Source organism: Lethenteron reissneri, chromosome 72 (assembly GCF_015708825.2).
Source record: "Lethenteron reissneri isolate LAM-NWPU_2019-01 chromosome 72, ASM1570882v1, whole genome shotgun sequence".
Classification (NCBI taxonomy): Eukaryota; Metazoa; Chordata; class Hyperoartia; order Petromyzontiformes; family Petromyzontidae; genus Lethenteron; species Lethenteron reissneri.
Window position 1 is genome coordinate 4,458,390 of NC_083850.1, and position 19,066 is coordinate 4,477,455.

At 46.3% G+C, this 19,066-nt stretch overlaps 1 protein-coding gene across 1 annotated transcript in view; it reads right to left on the reverse strand.

The window, feature by feature from the left end:
• LOC133361338 (zinc finger protein 208-like) overlaps positions 1-19,066 on the reverse strand; it is a gene marked incomplete at both ends in the record, with an annotated part of 534,864 nt that overhangs the window by 30,178 nt on the left and 485,620 nt on the right. The window contains 2 exons of the mRNA XM_061580270.1: positions 7,470-7,928; positions 13,101-13,571. Coding sequence (XP_061436254.1) covers positions 7,470-7,928; positions 13,101-13,571 — 930 coding nt within the window. The remainder of the gene's footprint in view (positions 1-7,469; positions 7,929-13,100; positions 13,572-19,066) is intronic.

Consider the following 19,066-nt stretch of genomic DNA (forward strand, 5'->3'; position numbering starts at 1 on the left):
TCCCCTCCAGGAACACATGTTGATGGTGAGACAGCCAAGACGTTGCCGGTTAAGGTCAGACTTGTGTTTCTGCAGTTGCTGCTGCTGCTGCAGTTGCTGCTGCTGCAGTTGCTGCTGCTGCAGTTGCTGCTGTTGCTGCAGTTGCTGCTGCTGCAGTTGCTGCTGTTGCTGCAGTTGCTGCTGCTGCAGTTGCTGCTGCTGCTGCAGTTTCTGCTGCTGCTGCAGTTGCTGCTGCTGCTGCGGTTGCTGCTTTTATTGCTGCTGCTGTTGTTGTTGCTGCTGCTGCAGTTGCTGCTGCTTCTGCTGTTGCTGCTGCTGCTGTTATTGCTGCTGTTGTTGCTGCTTAATATGCTTCAGTTCCAGTGGTGTTCCGTGATGGGATAACAAACTTTGATTAACTACTTTTATCAAACGAGTCATTACAATTGTAACGATTCATAATTTCACGGGCTAATATTGGGTTTGTGCGATTATTTAACATATTCATACTGATGGAGTTAAACACTCGCTGCTTGGCCCCGTCGACAGCAGCGAAGGCTGTCATATACCGCCCCATTTACGAGTTGGCTGTATGATGTGTATAGTTGAAGGAGCTAGGTGTTGTCTTCTTCTAACAGATACTAACGTGTGTGTGTTGTCTGTTTTTACGATTTGTCCATTGATGTTGTTCTTTTTATTGCGGCGTTTTTTTGTTGAGTTCTGTCACTTGAGTGTTGCAGTTTGTTTAAGAATTCGTCACGTGAGCGTAGTGTTTTGCTTGTGGGAATTTCTCTTTGTCCCAATTTGTGATTGTTATAATAATTGTAAAGATTCATAATCTCATATTACAATCACGATTTTCACTGCTAGATGTCATCGAATAACAAAAGACGGAATATATTTATATAAAAACACGCACAAACTAATTATTAACTCATCAGATTATGAATCGTTACAATTATTATAACAATCACAAATTGTGAAAAAGAGAAGCAAAACACCACGCTCACGTGACGAATTCTTAAACAAACTGCAACACTGACAGAACTCAACAAAAAACGCCGCAATAAAAATAAACCAACATCAATGGACAAATCGTAAAAACACACAACACACGCACGTTAGTATCTGTTAGAAGAAGACAACACCTAGCACCTTCAACTATACACATCATACAGCCAACTCGTAAATGGGGCGGTATATGACAGCCTTCGCTGCTGTCGACGGGGCCAAGCAGCGAGTGTTTAACTCCATTGTTTCAGAATCCGTCTCATCACCCGGCCACAGCGCCTTAGCCAAACTACATCGTCCCAACAAGGCAGACTTACATATGCTGTGTATTTTAGCAGTATATTTACGGACGCACTTGAAGATAACAATTCGTCTAAAAAAGGCAGGCGACTTGTTCTACCAACATGCTTTCAATTTATATCCGAAAGTTCATTCATGAGCAGTATTCACTAAGCCTCGATGGCACTAACATACACACAGTTATGATTAATTAAAGTAAACATTAGTCGCTCATCCCAGCTCAGACATGATCATAGCAATTTTTTCCAAATTCGTATAGGGTCCCACGAGAACAGGGCACGTACACAAACTCTCAAATTGTAAATTCACATTGTATACTCTAACATTATAAACTCTATCAATATAACCTTTAAACTATGAGCTATACATTGCGACGATTTAAAATAACACTACAAACTAGTGTTATAGTAAACTATAATGTTGTGAACTCTAACAATATAAGTTATGAGCTATACATTATAACGCTATAAAATAACAATAAACTGGTGTTAAAGATTAGAACACCGTACATTGAAGTGTGATATTTGAATTCGAATTCTTAGCTTCACACCGTGGTCCTCTAGGAATCACAATTTGCTCGTCAGTATGTAACATGTCTGTATGTAATATGTATGCATGAGATATGTCTGTATGTAATATGTATGCATGAGATATGTCTGTATGTAATATGTATGCATGTAACATGTATGTATGTAATATGGACGTGCGAACCAATGGTGGGATATGTGAAACATGAAGGTGCAGGATCAGGATGGGATTAAAATTATTTGAATAACACTTTGGTGGTATGCGCGCAGCCTGGCTGCCCAGCAGATACCAAGGAGGAATTTTGGGAACAATTGATGGACACATGCAATCAAATAAATGGAGAAGAGCAGTTAGTAATTGGTGGAGACCTAAATGGACACGTTGGAAACGCCCGGGATGGATACCCTCGAAACCATGGTGGCCAAGGATATGGTACCCGGAACGATGAGGAAAACCGAGCCCTGGACTTTGCGGAAGCCCATGATCTTGTCCTCGCCAACACCTTCTTCAAGAAGAGACCGTCCCATCTCATTACGTACGCCAGTGGTGGGAGATCAACTCAAATTGATTTCTGGCTTGTCAAGCGGGATAAGCTGAAAACGGTGACAAACACTAAAGTCATACCATCGGACAACATCACCCCACAACATCGCATCCTGATCATGGACATGAAAATGGACATTGGCCAGCGACATCGCCCACCAACAACGGAACAGCAGCGAATTAAGTGGTGGCGGATGAAGGAATGCAAAGATCAGCTGAGAGTCGCCCTCAATCAGATTGACGTGAACACCAACCGACAAGCGAATGCGATTTGGGAAGATCTCGCCGGCCAACTGTGCACAGCAGCAACGGAAGCACTGGGGCTAACTAAGCCGGCAAAACACTTCATTGACAAGCAAATATGGTGGTGGAACGAAGAAGTTCAGCTAGCAGTGAAAGAGAAGAAGCTAGCTTTCAAGAAGTGGCGCAAAACGCTCGCAGATCTGGATTACCAACAATACAGAAACTGCAAATCGGCAGCGAAGCGAGTAGTAGCAGCGGTGAAATTAGCTCAATACGACCAACTGTATGTCGAACTGGACACCCCAGAAGGTGCCAATAAGATCTATCGACTGGCAGAGGCGCGCCATCGTTCGACTCAGGATATTGGTCAGGTCAAATGCATAAAGGATGAGAATCACAGCGCTCTCAGAGAACCGCCCGCCATCCTTCAACGCTGGAGCGACTACTTCTCTGGAATCTGCAACCAGGAATTTCCCCACCCACCTATTATTAGCGCTGAACACGTCCTCGATCCGGTTTCACCTATCACCATCACCGAAGTGGAACAAGCTATCAAGAGAATGAAGAATGGGAAAGCGACTGGCCCGGACGATATACCTGCTGAGGCCTGGAAGATCCTTGGCAGGCAGGGTGCTGCCCTCCTTACCCAACTCTTCAGCACCATCACGAGCACCGGTGAGGTCCCAGAAGCCTGGTCGACCAGCACGACGGATCCAATTTGGAAGGGTAAAGGGGCCGTGGCAGAATGCTGGAATTACAGGCCAATCCGGCTCCTGTGTCATGCGATGAAGATCTTTGAGCGAGTTTTGGACACGAGGATTAGAAACATCGTCACCCTATCACCCAACCAATGCGGCTTCGTCAAAGGATATGGCACTACGGACGCCATATTCGCGGCGAGGCTCCTGCTGGAGAGGCACAGAGAGAAGAACAAAGCTGTGCACGTGTCGTTCCTCGACCTTGAAAAGGCATTTGACAGGGTCCCCCACGACCTCATCTGGCACTCGCTTCGATCCCATGGAGTCCCTGAAACCTACGTGCATTGGGTACAAGAACGTCACCAGTGCAGTCAGGTGTGCAGTGGGCATATCACCGCCATTTCCCATCAGCGTTGGAGTGCACCAAGGATCGGCCCTGTCACCACTCCTGTTTATCCTGTGCATGGACACGATCACTGCCGACCTGCACACGCCCCTGCCATGGTCAATTCTCTACGCGGATGACGTCCTCCTCTCAGATGAAGAGAGAGGAAAAGTCGAAAGACAAACCCGCATGTGGTAAGAACGTTTGGACGAAAACGGGATGAGGTTCAACATCAAAAAGACGGAGTATATGGAGTGTGGCCCCCAAACCGACGGCACCATCAGCATTGACAGAGAAGATCTGAAGAAAGTGACGGACTTCAAGTACCTGGGTTCCACCATCAGCTCAGATGGTAGCATCACGACTGATGTGAGGTCACGAGTCAATGCGGCATGGATGAAGGCAAGTCACCGGAGTCCTCTGTGATAGGAAAATGCCGGATAGGCTGAAGGGAAAAATGTACAAGACCATCGTCCGACCGGTGGCACTCTATGGATCCGAGTGCTGGCCAGCCACAACTGTACACGAACAAGCTCTCCACACCATGGAGATGAGGATGCTCAGATGGAGCCTCGGACTCACTCGATGGGATCGTGTCATGAACGAAGACGTTCGGAATCGACTTGGTGTGGCCCCCATTGCGGACAAGATGCTTGAGGCAAGGCTTCGGTGGTACGGCCATGTGATGCGAAGTGAAGAGTCATCAGTGGCCAAGACTGCCATGTATATTGAACCAGAGGGCCGCCGTCCATGCGGACGTCCGAAGAAGCGATGGATGGATCGAATAAAGGAAAACATAAAGACGGTCAACGCATCCCCTGAAGATGCCCTGGACCGAGCCAAATGGGGAAGACAATGCCGAAAAGCGGACCCTGCGCCACAGCGGGAACAACGCTAGGAAGAAGATTACCTATTGGATTTCCCTCCCTCGTCGAGAAGGCCGCTCTCTTCCTTTTCTAAAGTTAAATGCTAATTTCTCTGCATTCACTTTAAATCGAGGACAAAGTTTTTAGTCAAAATAGACGCACAATTACACACTGAGATGCACTTACATATGCATGCATGAAGCACAATGGGCGCATTACCCTTCGGTATGTTAATAGACATGCAAATTGTGCCTTCAAAAATTAACAATCAAATGCAAATATCCTGAAAGACAAAGGATTGGATCCTAGGGGGGGAGTTATAAGGCGGCTCAGAAGCAGAGCTCAATGCCATTTCGAGAGGGAACTTGATGAGGTTGGACGCTCGACTCGTCGCTCTGCTGATCGCCCTTCAACCGCGAGACAACGCAGCCTGGCGAGCACAATTGCTGTGTCGACAGTTAGGCGACTTTGCGTCGGGAGAGTTCGTGGCGACATTTTCAGACGGGTTCCAGACATCGATATACCGTGAATCTCCTAGTAAGTGTCTATTTTCGCGTCGTTAAATTAGCGGGATTTTTTTGCGTCTCGGTTAGACGCGAGTGTCGTTCTTGTTTTAGCAGTTAACAAAATCCAAAACATCCTTGCGGCCGATAGCGTACTTTTGACTCAATAACACCGCTGCTGTTACTACACTCACATGGAGCAGAGAGGCTCTCCACAGCCCCACGCACACGGAGGCAAGAAGCCATTCAATTGCTCTGTGTGTGGGAAGTCCTTTTCACGGTCATCACATCTTAAGAGACACCAGAGAACACACACGGGCGAGAAGCCATTCCTGTGCCCTGTGTGTGGGAAGACATTTGCACGGTCATCACATCTTCAGAGACACCAGAGAACACACACGGGCGAGAAGCCGTTCCTGTGCCCTGTGTGTGGGAAGACATTTGCACGGTCATCACATCTTCAGAGTCACCAGAGAACACACACGGGCGAGAAGCCGTTTCTGTGCTCTGTGTGTGGGAAGACATTTGCACACTCATCACATCTTCAGAGTCACCAGAGAACACACACCGGCGCGAAGCCATTCCTGTGCCCTGTGTGTGGAAAGGCATTTTCAAAGTCATCAAAAGTTGCTCCGCCCACGGCGGCGACAGGTAGAAGTCATAGAGGTGACATGGCCGCAGTGTGTACGCATGTTGTTATGTCCGTCCCCACCCAGACAGCTCATCCCCATGTCCTGTACAGGCCAAGTCTGGTGTGTCCGACGTGGTGGGGCGCTCGGCAACGGAAACCGTACGCCAAAAGGAAATGTGTTGTGGCGCCCACAGTTTCTTAGCCCCTGAGGCCTGGGGTGCCTCAAGGATCCGCCACGTGCGAGGAACCGGTGCCTGGAGCCTGGTCAAATTCTCCAAAAGAAGCCAGGGACCTGCCTAATCCTTCAAGGCTGTGGTGCGAACCCTTGACGCCCCGACATGCACAAGATTCTACCATGGGCGCGGGACCGGCGGCGAGAACCAGTTCAAAATGCGCAAGGTTGCGCTTTTAGGCTCCACGCCCAATATCAATGCTGTATATTGCTATTCGGTGCCATTGCGATGGAACATTCTACCAGCAGTGGGCAGCTTGATTCTAATACGACCATGGTGCGATTTTAATAATTTTGATGCGATTCTAAATCTGGCACCACCCAGGCCGCATTAACGACTCCCGATGTGCATCTACATTTAACATACATTCTAGCTCAGTGTAATTATAATACTACCAAAGTGATATTCTAATCATTTTAATCCGATCATAATCCTGCACCCCCCAATTCGCATATCCGACCACCGGTTCGCATGTCCAAAGGCCATAGATGCATATTACATTCGTACATACGAGCACAGTTCGCTTGCACGTACGCTATACATACATATGCGCAGAGTGTGATTTTAATACGATCACGTTGAAATTCTACTGCTTGTAATGAGATTATGATACGGTACCTCTGTTTTTGGTGTTATAAATGATTAAACTAGTGTATAGTAGTTTAATGTTTCGTGTTATCGTTTATAGTGTTACAGTTCACGTGTCTTAGCGTACAGGATTCCCTGTATACTTGATGATTAGGGACCGTAACGTTGTGAATCGATTAATAATGGGGCCCTTTCCCCTCCAGGAACACATGTTAATGGGGAGACTGCCGGTTAAGGGCAGATTTGTGTGACGAAGATCCTCCACCTGAAACTCGCTTAAAACACGTTGTTGATATGAATAAATAAACGGACACACATTTGTTAAAAAAAAACTTTTTTATTCATCTGCAATCATTTTTAAGTCAAAACTCGAACCGAATGTATTTTGTCCTATGTTACAATACAATGCAAACCATATCCGTTCCAGGAATACCAAAGCGCTAAAGTATCATTACCCATGATGCCCTTATTAGTTCACCATGTTTGTTCACTGTGCGTCTATGTTGAAGTCAATGCCATATATCCAACGAACGCGTCATCAATGTACATACCAAAGCAGATTATCACCATCCAAAAAAAGCTTTATACTTGAAAAAACCCCCGTTTAAAATGTTGAGTAAAGATCTAACTACAGATGCATTCCAACTTTAGCTCAACAGGAAGACTTAAATCCGACAAAATCAAAAATCACCACCTGCACGTCAAGAAACTCTCAAACGAACTGTAAAACTAAAGGGTCAGAATTACACACAAAAGTGCTCGATACGGCTTAATAGGTATAACTACATGCAACATTATATTTCAGTCACCCCGAGCTCTCGGGTTGATCCTCGAGCCACTCCATTACATCCAGCCATCTCTCGGGATCCAACTGCATGGGATCGATAGTGGAATTATCTTCAGGAATCATTGCAGCACCTTGAATTCCACCTTTTGATTTCAGCATCCTATCATTGTGGACCTTCTGATGCCTGTTCATGGATGATGACTGTGAAAATGCCTTCCCACACACAGGGCACAGGAATGGCTTCTCGCCCGTGTGTGTTCTCAAATGAGTTTGAAGAGTTGATGAGTCTGCAAATGCCTTCCCACACACATGGCACAGGAATGGCTTCTCGCCCGTATGTGTTCTCTGATGACTCTGAAGATGTGATGACCATGCAAATGTCTTCCCACACACAGGGCACAGGAATGGCTTCTCGCCCGTGTGTGTTTTCTGATGAGTTTGAAGATTTGATGACTGTGCAAATGCCTTCCCACACACAGAGCACAGGAACGACTTCTCGCCCGTGTGTGTTCTCTGATGACTCTGAAGATGTGATGAGAGTGCAAATGCCTTCCCACACACAGGGCATAGGAATGGCTTCTCGCCCGTGTGTGTTCTCTGGTGTCTCTGAAGATATGATGGCCATGAAAATGACTTCCCACACACAGAGCAATTGAATGGCTTCTTGCCTCCGTGTGCGTGGGGCTGTGGAGAGCGTCTCTGCTCCATGTACGCTGTCGGACGCAAGGATTTTTAGCGTTGAGTTTTGGATTTTGTTAACTGCTAAAACGACGACACGCAAAAAAATCCCGCTAATTTAACGACGAACACGTTTAAGAGTTTATCCGCGAAAATAGACACTTACTTGGAGATTCAGAGAAACGTCGTGATAATTATTTTATTATGTTTTATTTTTATTATTTTATAACTTCCCTTCTACGTGACTTTACTGAAAGAACCAAGAAGATTTACTATTTCTTTTTTGTTGGTCAGCTGTCGGTAATGGTACTCGTAATCGCGAGCCAATTCGTCGTAGAATTTATCCCAGAGAGCCTTCGTATCTGCTGGCATGGAATACAGCAGAATCGTAGCGAAGAGTTGACGAAGCTGGTACGGCATCTGAAAGAGCGAGGCTTCTTCCAGACACGCAACCCATTCGCGATCGCTCTCAAGGTAGCCTGCTCGCATGGCTGCTTCCAGCGGTTTGTTTTGTTTTATTTTATTCGTAACGCATCATCCATATGCGCTCCACCATCCACCATGCCCTTGCATCGCAAAGACACAGCTCCGGTGTGCATCAGCGTGTGCGCCATCCACAGTGACATTGGTCAGCAATTGCACCGTTCCGATCGCACACAGGTTGGCCCCTGCATCCTCCGTCTGTATGTACACACACAGACAGATGCGCTATGGGGCCACCTATTTTTTTATGTTATAATGTATTTTGTTGGTGTTTTACGTTTATGTATTCCCATTGTGGGTGTTTTACGCATGCATCAGATTTTTGGGTTCCTCACATATGGTATCAGAGGTGTGGGTCACTCTCAATCGAACAATAACAGGGATCGTTTCAGTTTGCAGATAGAAACATTGCATGATCGTATACTAATAATGACAGAATTTGTACCCCAGTGGAGGGCATCCCCCACCCGGCACTTCTTACCGGTACTGTGAGACTTACAAATCCAGACCTCTCCTCCTCTTAAACCGTTCACAATACCCTGTGGTAGTACCATAATCATCTCAATAAAGCGATCACTTTCCAATGCCCATTTTGATCCCGGGAGTTACCCGGGTGGTGTCACACTGTACTCATTGTTTTAGCATGTCGCAAATTCCGATATGGCTTGTGCAACGGCCAGAGAGTGACAGCGGCGGGGGGCGGGCTGCAACCTTTTTTGACAGTTTATTACATTTCAAAGTGCATGAGATTGGCACTCCAAAACATCATAAATGTACAGTAACGCCAACTGCATCCGTGCCAAACATGATACGCGGACACATGCTGCATATTATGCAACACATGCCCTTACCAGCATGCACAACATCTCAATTACACAACCAAAGTAGACAGCAAGCCGTCCATGGAGACGTGATGAACGTCAATACATAATAATGGTAATAAGCCGGATAAACCAAAAAGTACCATTTGTACCCATCAAACAGTCAGCTGGGTTGCCCCATGGGGGTAATGACTCATGGGCGAAACTGTAGGGGTGCGCTACGCAACTGGCCGTGGTCCCGGCAGGTGAAGCTGCCAGCTCAGTCCGCTAAGACTTACTGTAAAGCGACCCCTGCCTACTCGTAAGGTAAAGTTGTTTGGGGACTCCACTAATCGCAGCACGCAGCACCAATTTTTTACGTAAATATACGTATATTAGCGTAACTACCATTCGCACACTTGCATACACACCACACTCACACAGCGCAGGGTCTGCACCCACAGTGCACTGCAGCACTGCGGCGCAGACCTTGCCAAACCTATGCTATCGCTCTCTTCCGGGCGTGTTAATTATTTATTTTTATCGAATCAAAGTGAGATGTGGCTTTTTGCCGGCTGTTTTATTTTCATCGAATCAGAGCGAGCTGTTTGGGCGGGTCCGTAAATAAATTAACGTCCAGATACGCACGCAGACGACCAAACCAGCGTAGTTGTTTAAGATATCTTGCGATACACGATATTCTTCATGTACACTCCGTCTTCCTCCTCATCGTCAGGTCCCTCAATAAGCGCCTTGATTTAGGATCTTGCCGTGACTCGCGATAGTGGCACGTACAGTTGGCCGTGCGAGAAGCATGGCGTTGGTAGATATGTATATTGAACCAGAGGGCCGCCGTCCACGCGGACGTCCGAAGAAGCGATGGATGGATCGAATAAAGGAAAACATAAAGACGGTCAACGCATCCCCTGAAGATGCCCTGGACCGAGCCAAATGGGGAAGACAATGCCGAAAAGCGGACCCTGCGCCACAGCGGGAACAACGCTAGGAAGAAGATTACCTATTGGATTTCCCTCCCTCGTCGAGAAGGCCGCTCTCTTCCTTTTCTAAAGTTACATGCTAATTTCTCTGCATTCACTTTAAATCGAGGACAAAGTTTTTAGTCAAAATAGACGCACAATTACACACTGAGATGCACTTACATATGCATGCATGAAGCACAATGGGCGCATTACCCTTCGGTATGTTAATAGACATGCGGATTGTGCCTTCAAAAATTAACAATCAAATGCAAATATCCTGAAAGACAAAGGATTGGATCCTAGGGGGGGAGTTATAAGGCGGCTCAGAAGCAGAGCTCAATGCCATTTCGAGAGGGAACTTGATGAGGTTGGACGCTCGACTCGTCGCTCTGCTGATCGCCCTTCAACCGCGAGACAACGCAGCCTGGCGAGCACAATTGCTGTGTCGACAGTTAGGCGACTTTGCGTCGGGAGAGTTCGTGGCGACATTTTCAGACGGGTTCCAGACATCGATATACCGTGAATCTCCTAGTAAGTGTCTATTTTCGCGTCGTTAAATTAGCGGGATTTTTTTGCGTCTCGGTTAGACGCGAGTGTCGTTCTTGTTTTAGCAGTTAACAAAATCCAAAACATCCTTGCGGCCGATAGCGTACTTTTGACTCAATAACACCGCTGCTGTTACTACACTCACATGGAGCAGAGAGGCTCTCCACAGCCCCACGCACACGGAGGCAAGAAGCCATTCAATTGCTCTGTGTGTGGGAAGTCCTTTTCACGGTCATCACATCTTAAGAGACACCAGAGAACACACACGGGCGAGAAGCCGTTCCTGTGCCCTGTGTGTGGGAAGACATTTGCACGGTCATCACATCTTCAGAGTCACCAGAGAACACACACGGGCGAGAAGCCGTTTCTGTGCTCTGTGTGTGGGATGACATTTGCACACTCATCACATCTTCAGAGTCACCAGAGAACACACACCGGCGAGAAGCCATTCCTGTGCCCTGTGTGTGGAAAGGCATTTTCAAAGTCATCAAAAGTTGCTCCGCCCACGGCGGCGACAGGTAGAAGTCATAGAGGTGACATGGCCGCAGTGTGTACGCATGTTGTTATGTCCGTCCCCACCCAGACAGCTCATCCCCATGTCCTGTACAGGCCAAGTCTGGTGTGTCCGACGTGGTGGGGCGCTCGGCAACGGAAACCGTACGCCAAAAGGAAATGTGTTGTGGCGCCCACAGTTTCTGAGCCCCTGAGGCCTGGGGTGCCTCAAGGATCCGCCACGTGCGAGGAACCGGTGCCTGGAGCCTGGTCAAATTCTCCAAAAGAAGCCAGGGACCTGCCTAATCCTTCAAGGCTGTGGTGTGAACCCTTGACGCCCCGACATGCACAAGATTCTACCATGGGCGCGGGACCGGCGGCGAGAACCAGTTCAAAATGCGCAAGGTTGCGCTTTTAGGCTCCACGCCCAATATCAATGCTGTATATTGCTATTCGGTGCCATTGCGATGGAACATTCTACCAGCAGTGGGCAGCTTGATTCTAATACGACCATGGTGCGATTTTAATAATTTTGATGCGATTCTAAATCTGGCACCACCCAGGCCGCATTAACGACTCCCGATGTGCATCTACATTTAACATACATTCTAGCTCAGTGTAATTATAATACTACCAAAGTGATATTCTAATCATTTTAATCCGATCATAATCCTGCACCCCCCAATTCGCATATCCGACCACCGGTTCGCATGTCCAAAGGCCATAGATGCATATTACATTCGTACATACGAGCACAGTTCGCTTGCACGTACGCTATACATACATATGCGCAGAGTGTGATTTTAATACGATCACGTTGAAATTCTACTGCTTGTAATGAGATTATGATACCGTACCTCTGTTTTTGGTGTTATAAATGATTAAACTAGTGTATAGTAGTTTAATGTTTCGTGTTATCGTTTATAGTGTTACAGTTCACGTGTCTTAGCGTACAGGATTCCCTGTATACTTGATGATTAGGGACCGTAACGTTGTGAATCGATTAATAATGGGGCCCTTTCCCCTCCAGGAACACATGTTAATGGGGAGACTGCCGGTTAAGGGCAGATTTGTGTGACGAAGATCCTCCACCTGAAACTCGCTTAAAACACGTTGTTGATATGAATAAATAAACGGACACACATTTGTTAAAAAAAACTTTTTTATTCATCTGCAATCATTTTTAAGTCAAAACTCGAACCGAATGTATTTTGTCCTATGTTACAATACAATGCAAACCATATCCGTTCCAGGAATACCAAAGCGCTAAAGTATCATTACCCATGATGCCCTTATTAGTTCACCATGTTTGTTCACTGTGCGTCTATGTTGAAGTCAATGCCATATATCCAACGAACGCGTCATCAATGTACATACCAAAGCAGATTATCACCATCCAAAAAAAGCTTTATACTTGAAAAAAACCCCGTTTAAAATGTTGAGTAAAGATCTAACTACAGATGCATTCCAACTTTAGCTCAACAGGAAGACTTAAATCCGACAAAATCAAAAATCACCACCTGCACGTCAAGAAACTCTCAAACGAACTGTAAAACTAAAGGGTCAGAATTACACACAAAAGTGCTCGATACGGCTTAATAGGTATAACTACATGCAACATTATATTTCAGTCACCCCGAGCTCTCGGGTTGATCCTCGAGCCACTCCATTACATCCAGCCATCTCTCGGGATCCAACTGCATGGGATCGATAGTGGAATTATCTTCAGGAATCATTGCAGCACCTTGAATTCCACCTTTTGATTTCAGCATCCTATCATTGTGGACCTTCTGATGCCTGTTCATGGATGATGACTGTGAAAATGCCTTCCCACACACAGGGCACAGGAATGGCTTCTCGCCCGTGTGTGTTCTCTGATGAGTTTGAAGAGTTGATGAGTCTGCAAATGCCTTCCCACACACATGGCACAGGAATGGCTTCTCGCCCGTATGTGTTCTCTGATGACTCTGAAGATGTGATGACCATGCAAATGTCTTCCCACACACAGGGCACAGGAATGGCTTCTCGCCCGTGTGTGTTTTCTGATGAGTTTGAAGATTTGATGACTGTGCAAATGCCTTCCCACACACAGAGCACAGGAACGACTTCTCGCCCGTGTGTGTTCTCTGATGACTCTGAAGATGTGATGAGAGTGCAAATGCCTTCCCACACACAGGGCATAGGAATGGCTTCTCGCCCGTGTGTGTTCTCTGGTGTCTCTGAAGATATGATGGCCATGAAAATGACTTCCCACACACAGAGCAATTGAATGGCTTCTTGCCTCCGTGTGCGTGGGGCTGTGGAGAGCGTCTCTGCTCCATGTACGCTGTCGGACGCAAGGATTTTTAGCGTTGAGTTTTGGATTTTGTTAACTGCTAAAACGACGACACGCAAAAAAATCCCGCTAATTTAACGACGAACACGTTTAAGAGTTTATCCGCGAAAATAGACACTTACTTGGAGATTCAGAGAAACGTCGTGATAATTATTTTATTATGTTTTATTTTTATTATTTTATAACTTCCCTTCTACGTGACTTTACTGAAAGAACCAAGAAGATTTACTATTTCTTTTTTGTTGGTCAGCTGTCGGTAATGGTACTCGTGATCGCGAGCCAATTCGTCGTAGAATTTATCCCAGAGAGCCTTCGTATCTGCTGGCATGGAATACAGCAGAATCGTAGCGAAGAGTTGACGAAGCTGGTACGGCATCTGAAAGAGCGAGGCTTCTTCCAGACACGCAACCCATTCGCGATCGCTCTCAAGGTAGCCTGCTCGCATGGCTGCTTCCAGCGGTTTGTTTTGTTTTATTTTATTCGTAACGCATCATCCATATGCGCTCCACCATCCACCATGCCCTTGCATCGCAAAGACACAGCTCCGGTGTGCATCAGCGTGTGCGCCATCCACAGTGACATTGGTCAGCAATTGCACCGTTCCGATCGCACACAGGTTGGCCCCTGCATCCTCCGTCTGTATGTACACACACAGACAGATGCGCTATGGGGCCACCTATTTTTTTATGTTATAATGTATTTTGTTGGTGTTTTACGTTTATGTATTCCCATTGTGGGTGTTTTACGCATGCATCAGATTTTTGGGTTCCTCACATATGGTATCAGAGGTGTGGGTCACTCTCAATCGAACAATAACAGGGATCGTTTCAGTTTGCAGATAGAAACATTGCATGATCCTATACTAATAATGACAGAATTTGTACCCCAGTGGAGGGCATCCCCCACCCGGCACTTCTTACCGGTACTGTGAGACTTACAAATCCAGACCTCTCCTCCTCTTAAACCGTTCACAATACCCTGTGGTAGTACCATAATCATCTCAATAAAGCGATCACTTTCCAATGCCCATTTTGATCCCGGGAGTTACCCGGGTGGTGTCACTCTGTACTCATTGTTTTAGCATGTCGCAAATTCCGATATGGCTTGTGCAACGGCCAGAGAGTGACAGCGGCGGGGGGCGGGCTGCAACCTTTTTTGACAGTTTATTACATTTCAAAGTGCATGAGATTGGCACTCCAAAACATCATAAATGTACAGTAACGCCAACTGCATCCGTGCCAAACATGATACGCGGACACATGCTGCATATTATGCAACACATGCCCTTACCAGCATGCACAACATCTCAATTACACAACCAAAGTAGACAGCAAGCCGTCCATGGAGACGTGATGAACGTCAATACATAATAATGGTAATAAGCCGGATAAACCAAAAAGTACCATTTGTACCCATCAAACAGTCAGCTGGGTTGCCCCATGGGGGTAATGACTCATGGGCGAAACTGTAGGGGTGCGCTACGCAACTGGCCGTGGTCCCGGCAGGTGAAGCTGCCAGCTCAGTCCGCTAAGACTTACTGTAAAGCGACCCCTGCCTACTCGTAAGGTAAAGTTGTTTGGGGACTCCACTAATCGCAGCACGCAGCACCAATTTTTTACGTAAATATACGTATATTAGCGTAACTACCATTCGCACACTTGCATACACACCACACTCACACAGCGCAGGGTCTGCGCCCACAGTGCACTGCAGCACTGCGGCGCAGACCTTGCCAAACCTATGCTATCGCTCTCTTCCGGGCGTGTTAATTATTTATTTTTATCGAATCAAAGTGAGATGTGGCTTTTTGCCGGCTGTTTTATTTTCATCGAATCAGAGCGAGCTGTTTGGGCGGGTCCGTAAATAAATTAACGTCCAGATACGCACGCAGACGACCAAACCAGCGTAGTTGTTTAAGATATCTGGCGATACACGATATTCTTCATGTACACTCCGTCTTCCTCCTCATCGTCAGGTCCCTCAATAAGCGCCTTGATTTAGGATCTTGCCGTGACTCGCGATAGTGGCACGTACAGTTGGCCGTGCGAGAAGCATGGCGTTGGTAGATATAATCCCAGGTTGTGAACAGTTTGTCCTTGCGCCTTGTTGATGGTCATCGCGAAGGCTGGGACAATGGGGAACCGTTTGCGCCGAAGTCGAAATGAGAAGTCCTTCGTGTCCAATTCGCGGCGGATATGGTTGTTCTCAAGCAGCGAGTCCAAGACCAAGTGTGGGTACTCGGAAAGCTGCGGGAGGTCGTCAAAGTCCGACAGAGCCATCCCACCTGCCGTGAGGAACTCGTGGAGGCTGTGAAGGGTCTTGGACTTTACCATTTTTTTTATTTTCTTTGATGCTGCTAATCCAGCATAATGCACGGGTATAAGTAGTACTAATCACATACCTGCATTTCCCATATCCCCTCCCTTTGATGCTGCTAATCCTGCATAATGCACGGGCATAAGTAGTACTAATCACATACCTGCATTTCCCATAAATATGCTAAATTGCACTTGATATGCAAATTCTTTTGTCAAGGCACCCTTTCCCCCTCCCTTCCAAACCAGCTTATATATATGCTCCAAGCACGTGTGCTGTTTCATTCAGACGCTGTCGCCTCGACAGACCTGGTTTTCACCTGAGGACGGCGGCTTGCGTTGTGGCCGAAACATCGTGAGAATTATTTTATTATGTTTAATTTTTTTATTGTATTACTTCCCTTGTACGTGACTTTAGCGAAAGAACCAAGAAGATTTAGCATTTCTTCTTTGTTGGTCAGCTGGCGGTACTGGTACTCGTAATCGCGAGCCAATTCGTCGTAGAATTTATCCCAGAGAGCCTTGGTATCTGCTGGCATGGAATACAGCAGAATGGTAGCGAAGAGTTGACGAAGCTGGTACGGCATCTGAAACAGCGAGGCTTCTTCCAGACACGCAACCCATTCGCGATCGCTCTCAAGGTAGCCTGCTCGCATGGCTGCTTCCAGCGGTTTGTTTTGTTTAATTGTATTCGTAACGCACCATCCATATGCGCTCCACCATCCACCATGCCCTTGCATGGCAAAGACACAGCTCCGGTGTGCGTCAGCGTGTGCGCCATCCACAGTGACATTGGTCAGAAATTGCACCGTTCCGATCGCACACAGGTTAGCCCCTGCATCCTCCGTCTGTATGTACACACACAGACAAATCCGTTATGGGGCCACCTATTTTTTTCTTATTAACAAATATTTTGTTGGTGTTTTTACGTTTACGTATTCACATTGTGGGTGTTTTACGCATGCATCAGATTTTTGGGTTCCTCACATATGATATCAGAGGTGTGGGTCACTCCATTTCTCAATCGAACAATAACGGGGATCGTTGCCGTTATGACAGCTTGCAGATAGAAACATTGCATGATCGTATACTAATAATGACAGAATTTGTATCCCAGTGGAGGGCATCCCCCACCCGGCGCTTCTTACTGGTACTGTGAGACTTAGAAATCCAGACCTCTTCTCCTCCTGAACCGTTCACAATACCCTGTGGTAGTACCATAATCATCTCAATAAAGCGATCACTTTCCGATGCCCATTTTGATCCCGGGAGTTACCTGGGTGGTGTCACACTGTACTCATTGTTTTAGCATGTCGCAAATTCGGATATGGCTTGTGCAACGGCCAGAGAGTGACAGTGGCGGGGGCCGGGCTGCAACCTTTTTAGACAGTTTATTAGATTTCAAAATGCATGGGATTGGCACTCCAAAACATGATAAATGTACAGTAACGCCAACTACATCCGTGGCAAACATGATACGCAGACACATGCTGCATATTATGCAACACATGCCCTTACGAGCAGCAGCATGCACAACATCTGAATTACACAACGGAAGTAGACAGCAAGCCGTCCATGGAGACGTGATCAACGTCAATACATAATAATGGTAATAAGCCGGATAGTACCCATTGTACCCATCAAACAGTCAGCTGGGTTGCCCCATGGGGGTATTGACCCATGGGCGAAACTGTAGGGGTGCGCTACGCAACTGGCCGTGGTCCCGGCAGGTGAAGCTGCCAGCTCAGTCCGCTAAGACTTACTGTATAGCGACCCCTGCCGACTTGTAAGGTAAAGTTGTTTGGGGACTCCACTAATCGCAGCACGCAGCACCCATTTTTTACATAAATATACGTAATATTAGCGTAACTACCATTCGCACACTTGCATACACACCACACTCACACAGCGCAGGGTCTGCGCCCACAGTGCACTGCAGCACTGCGGCGCAGACCTTGCCAAACCTATGCTGCCGCTCTCTTCCGGGCGTGTTAATTAATTATTTTTATCGAATCAAAGTGAGCTGTGGCTTTTTGCCGGCTGTTTTATTTTCATCGAATCAGAGCGAGCTGTTTGGGCGGGTCCGTAAATAAATTAACGTCCAGATACGCACGCAGACGACCAAACCAGCGTAGTTGTTTAAGATGGAACGGTCTCTTCTTGAAGAAGGTGTTGGCGAGGACAAGATCATGGGCTTCCGCAAAGTCCAGGGCTCGGTTTTCCTCATCGTTCCGGGTACCATATCCTTGGCCACCATGGTTTCGAGGGTATCCATCCCGGGCGTTTTCAACGTGTCCATTTAGGTCTCCACCAATTACTAACTGCTCTTCTCCATTTATTTGATTGCATGTGTCCATCAATTGTTCCCAAAATTCCTCCTTGGTATCTGCTGGGCAGCCAGGCTGCGGCGCATACCACCAAAGTGTTATTCGAATAATTTTAATCCCATCCTGATCCTGCACTTTCATGTTTCACATATCCCACCATTGGTTCGCACGTCCATATTACATACATACATGTTACATGCATATATATTACATACAGACATATCTCATGCATACATATTACATACAGACATGTTACATACTGACGAGCAAATTGTGATTCCTAGAGGACCACGGTGTGAAGCTAAGAATTCGAATTCAAATATCACACTTCAATGTACGGTGTTCTAATCTTTAACACCAGTTTATTGTTATTTTATAGCGTTATAATGTATAGCTCATAGCTTATATTGTTAGAGTTCACAACATTATAGTTTACTATAACACTAGTTTGTAGTGTTATTTTAAAGCGTTACAATGTATAGCTTATATTGTTAGAGTTTATAATGTTAGAGTATACAATGTGAGTTTACAATTTGAGAATTTGTGGACGTGCCCTGTTCTCGTGGGACCCGACACGGATTTGGAAATAATTGCTATGATCATGTCTGAGCTGGGATGAGCGACTAATGTTTACTTTGTTTAATCATAACTGTGTGTGGTTAGTGCTATCGGGGCTTAGTGAATACTACTCATGAATTAACTCATACTTCTTTCGGATATAAATTGAAATCATGTTGGTAGAACAAGTCGCCTGCCTTTTCTAGACGAATTGTTATCTTCAAGTGCGTCCGAAAATAAACTGCTAAAATACACAG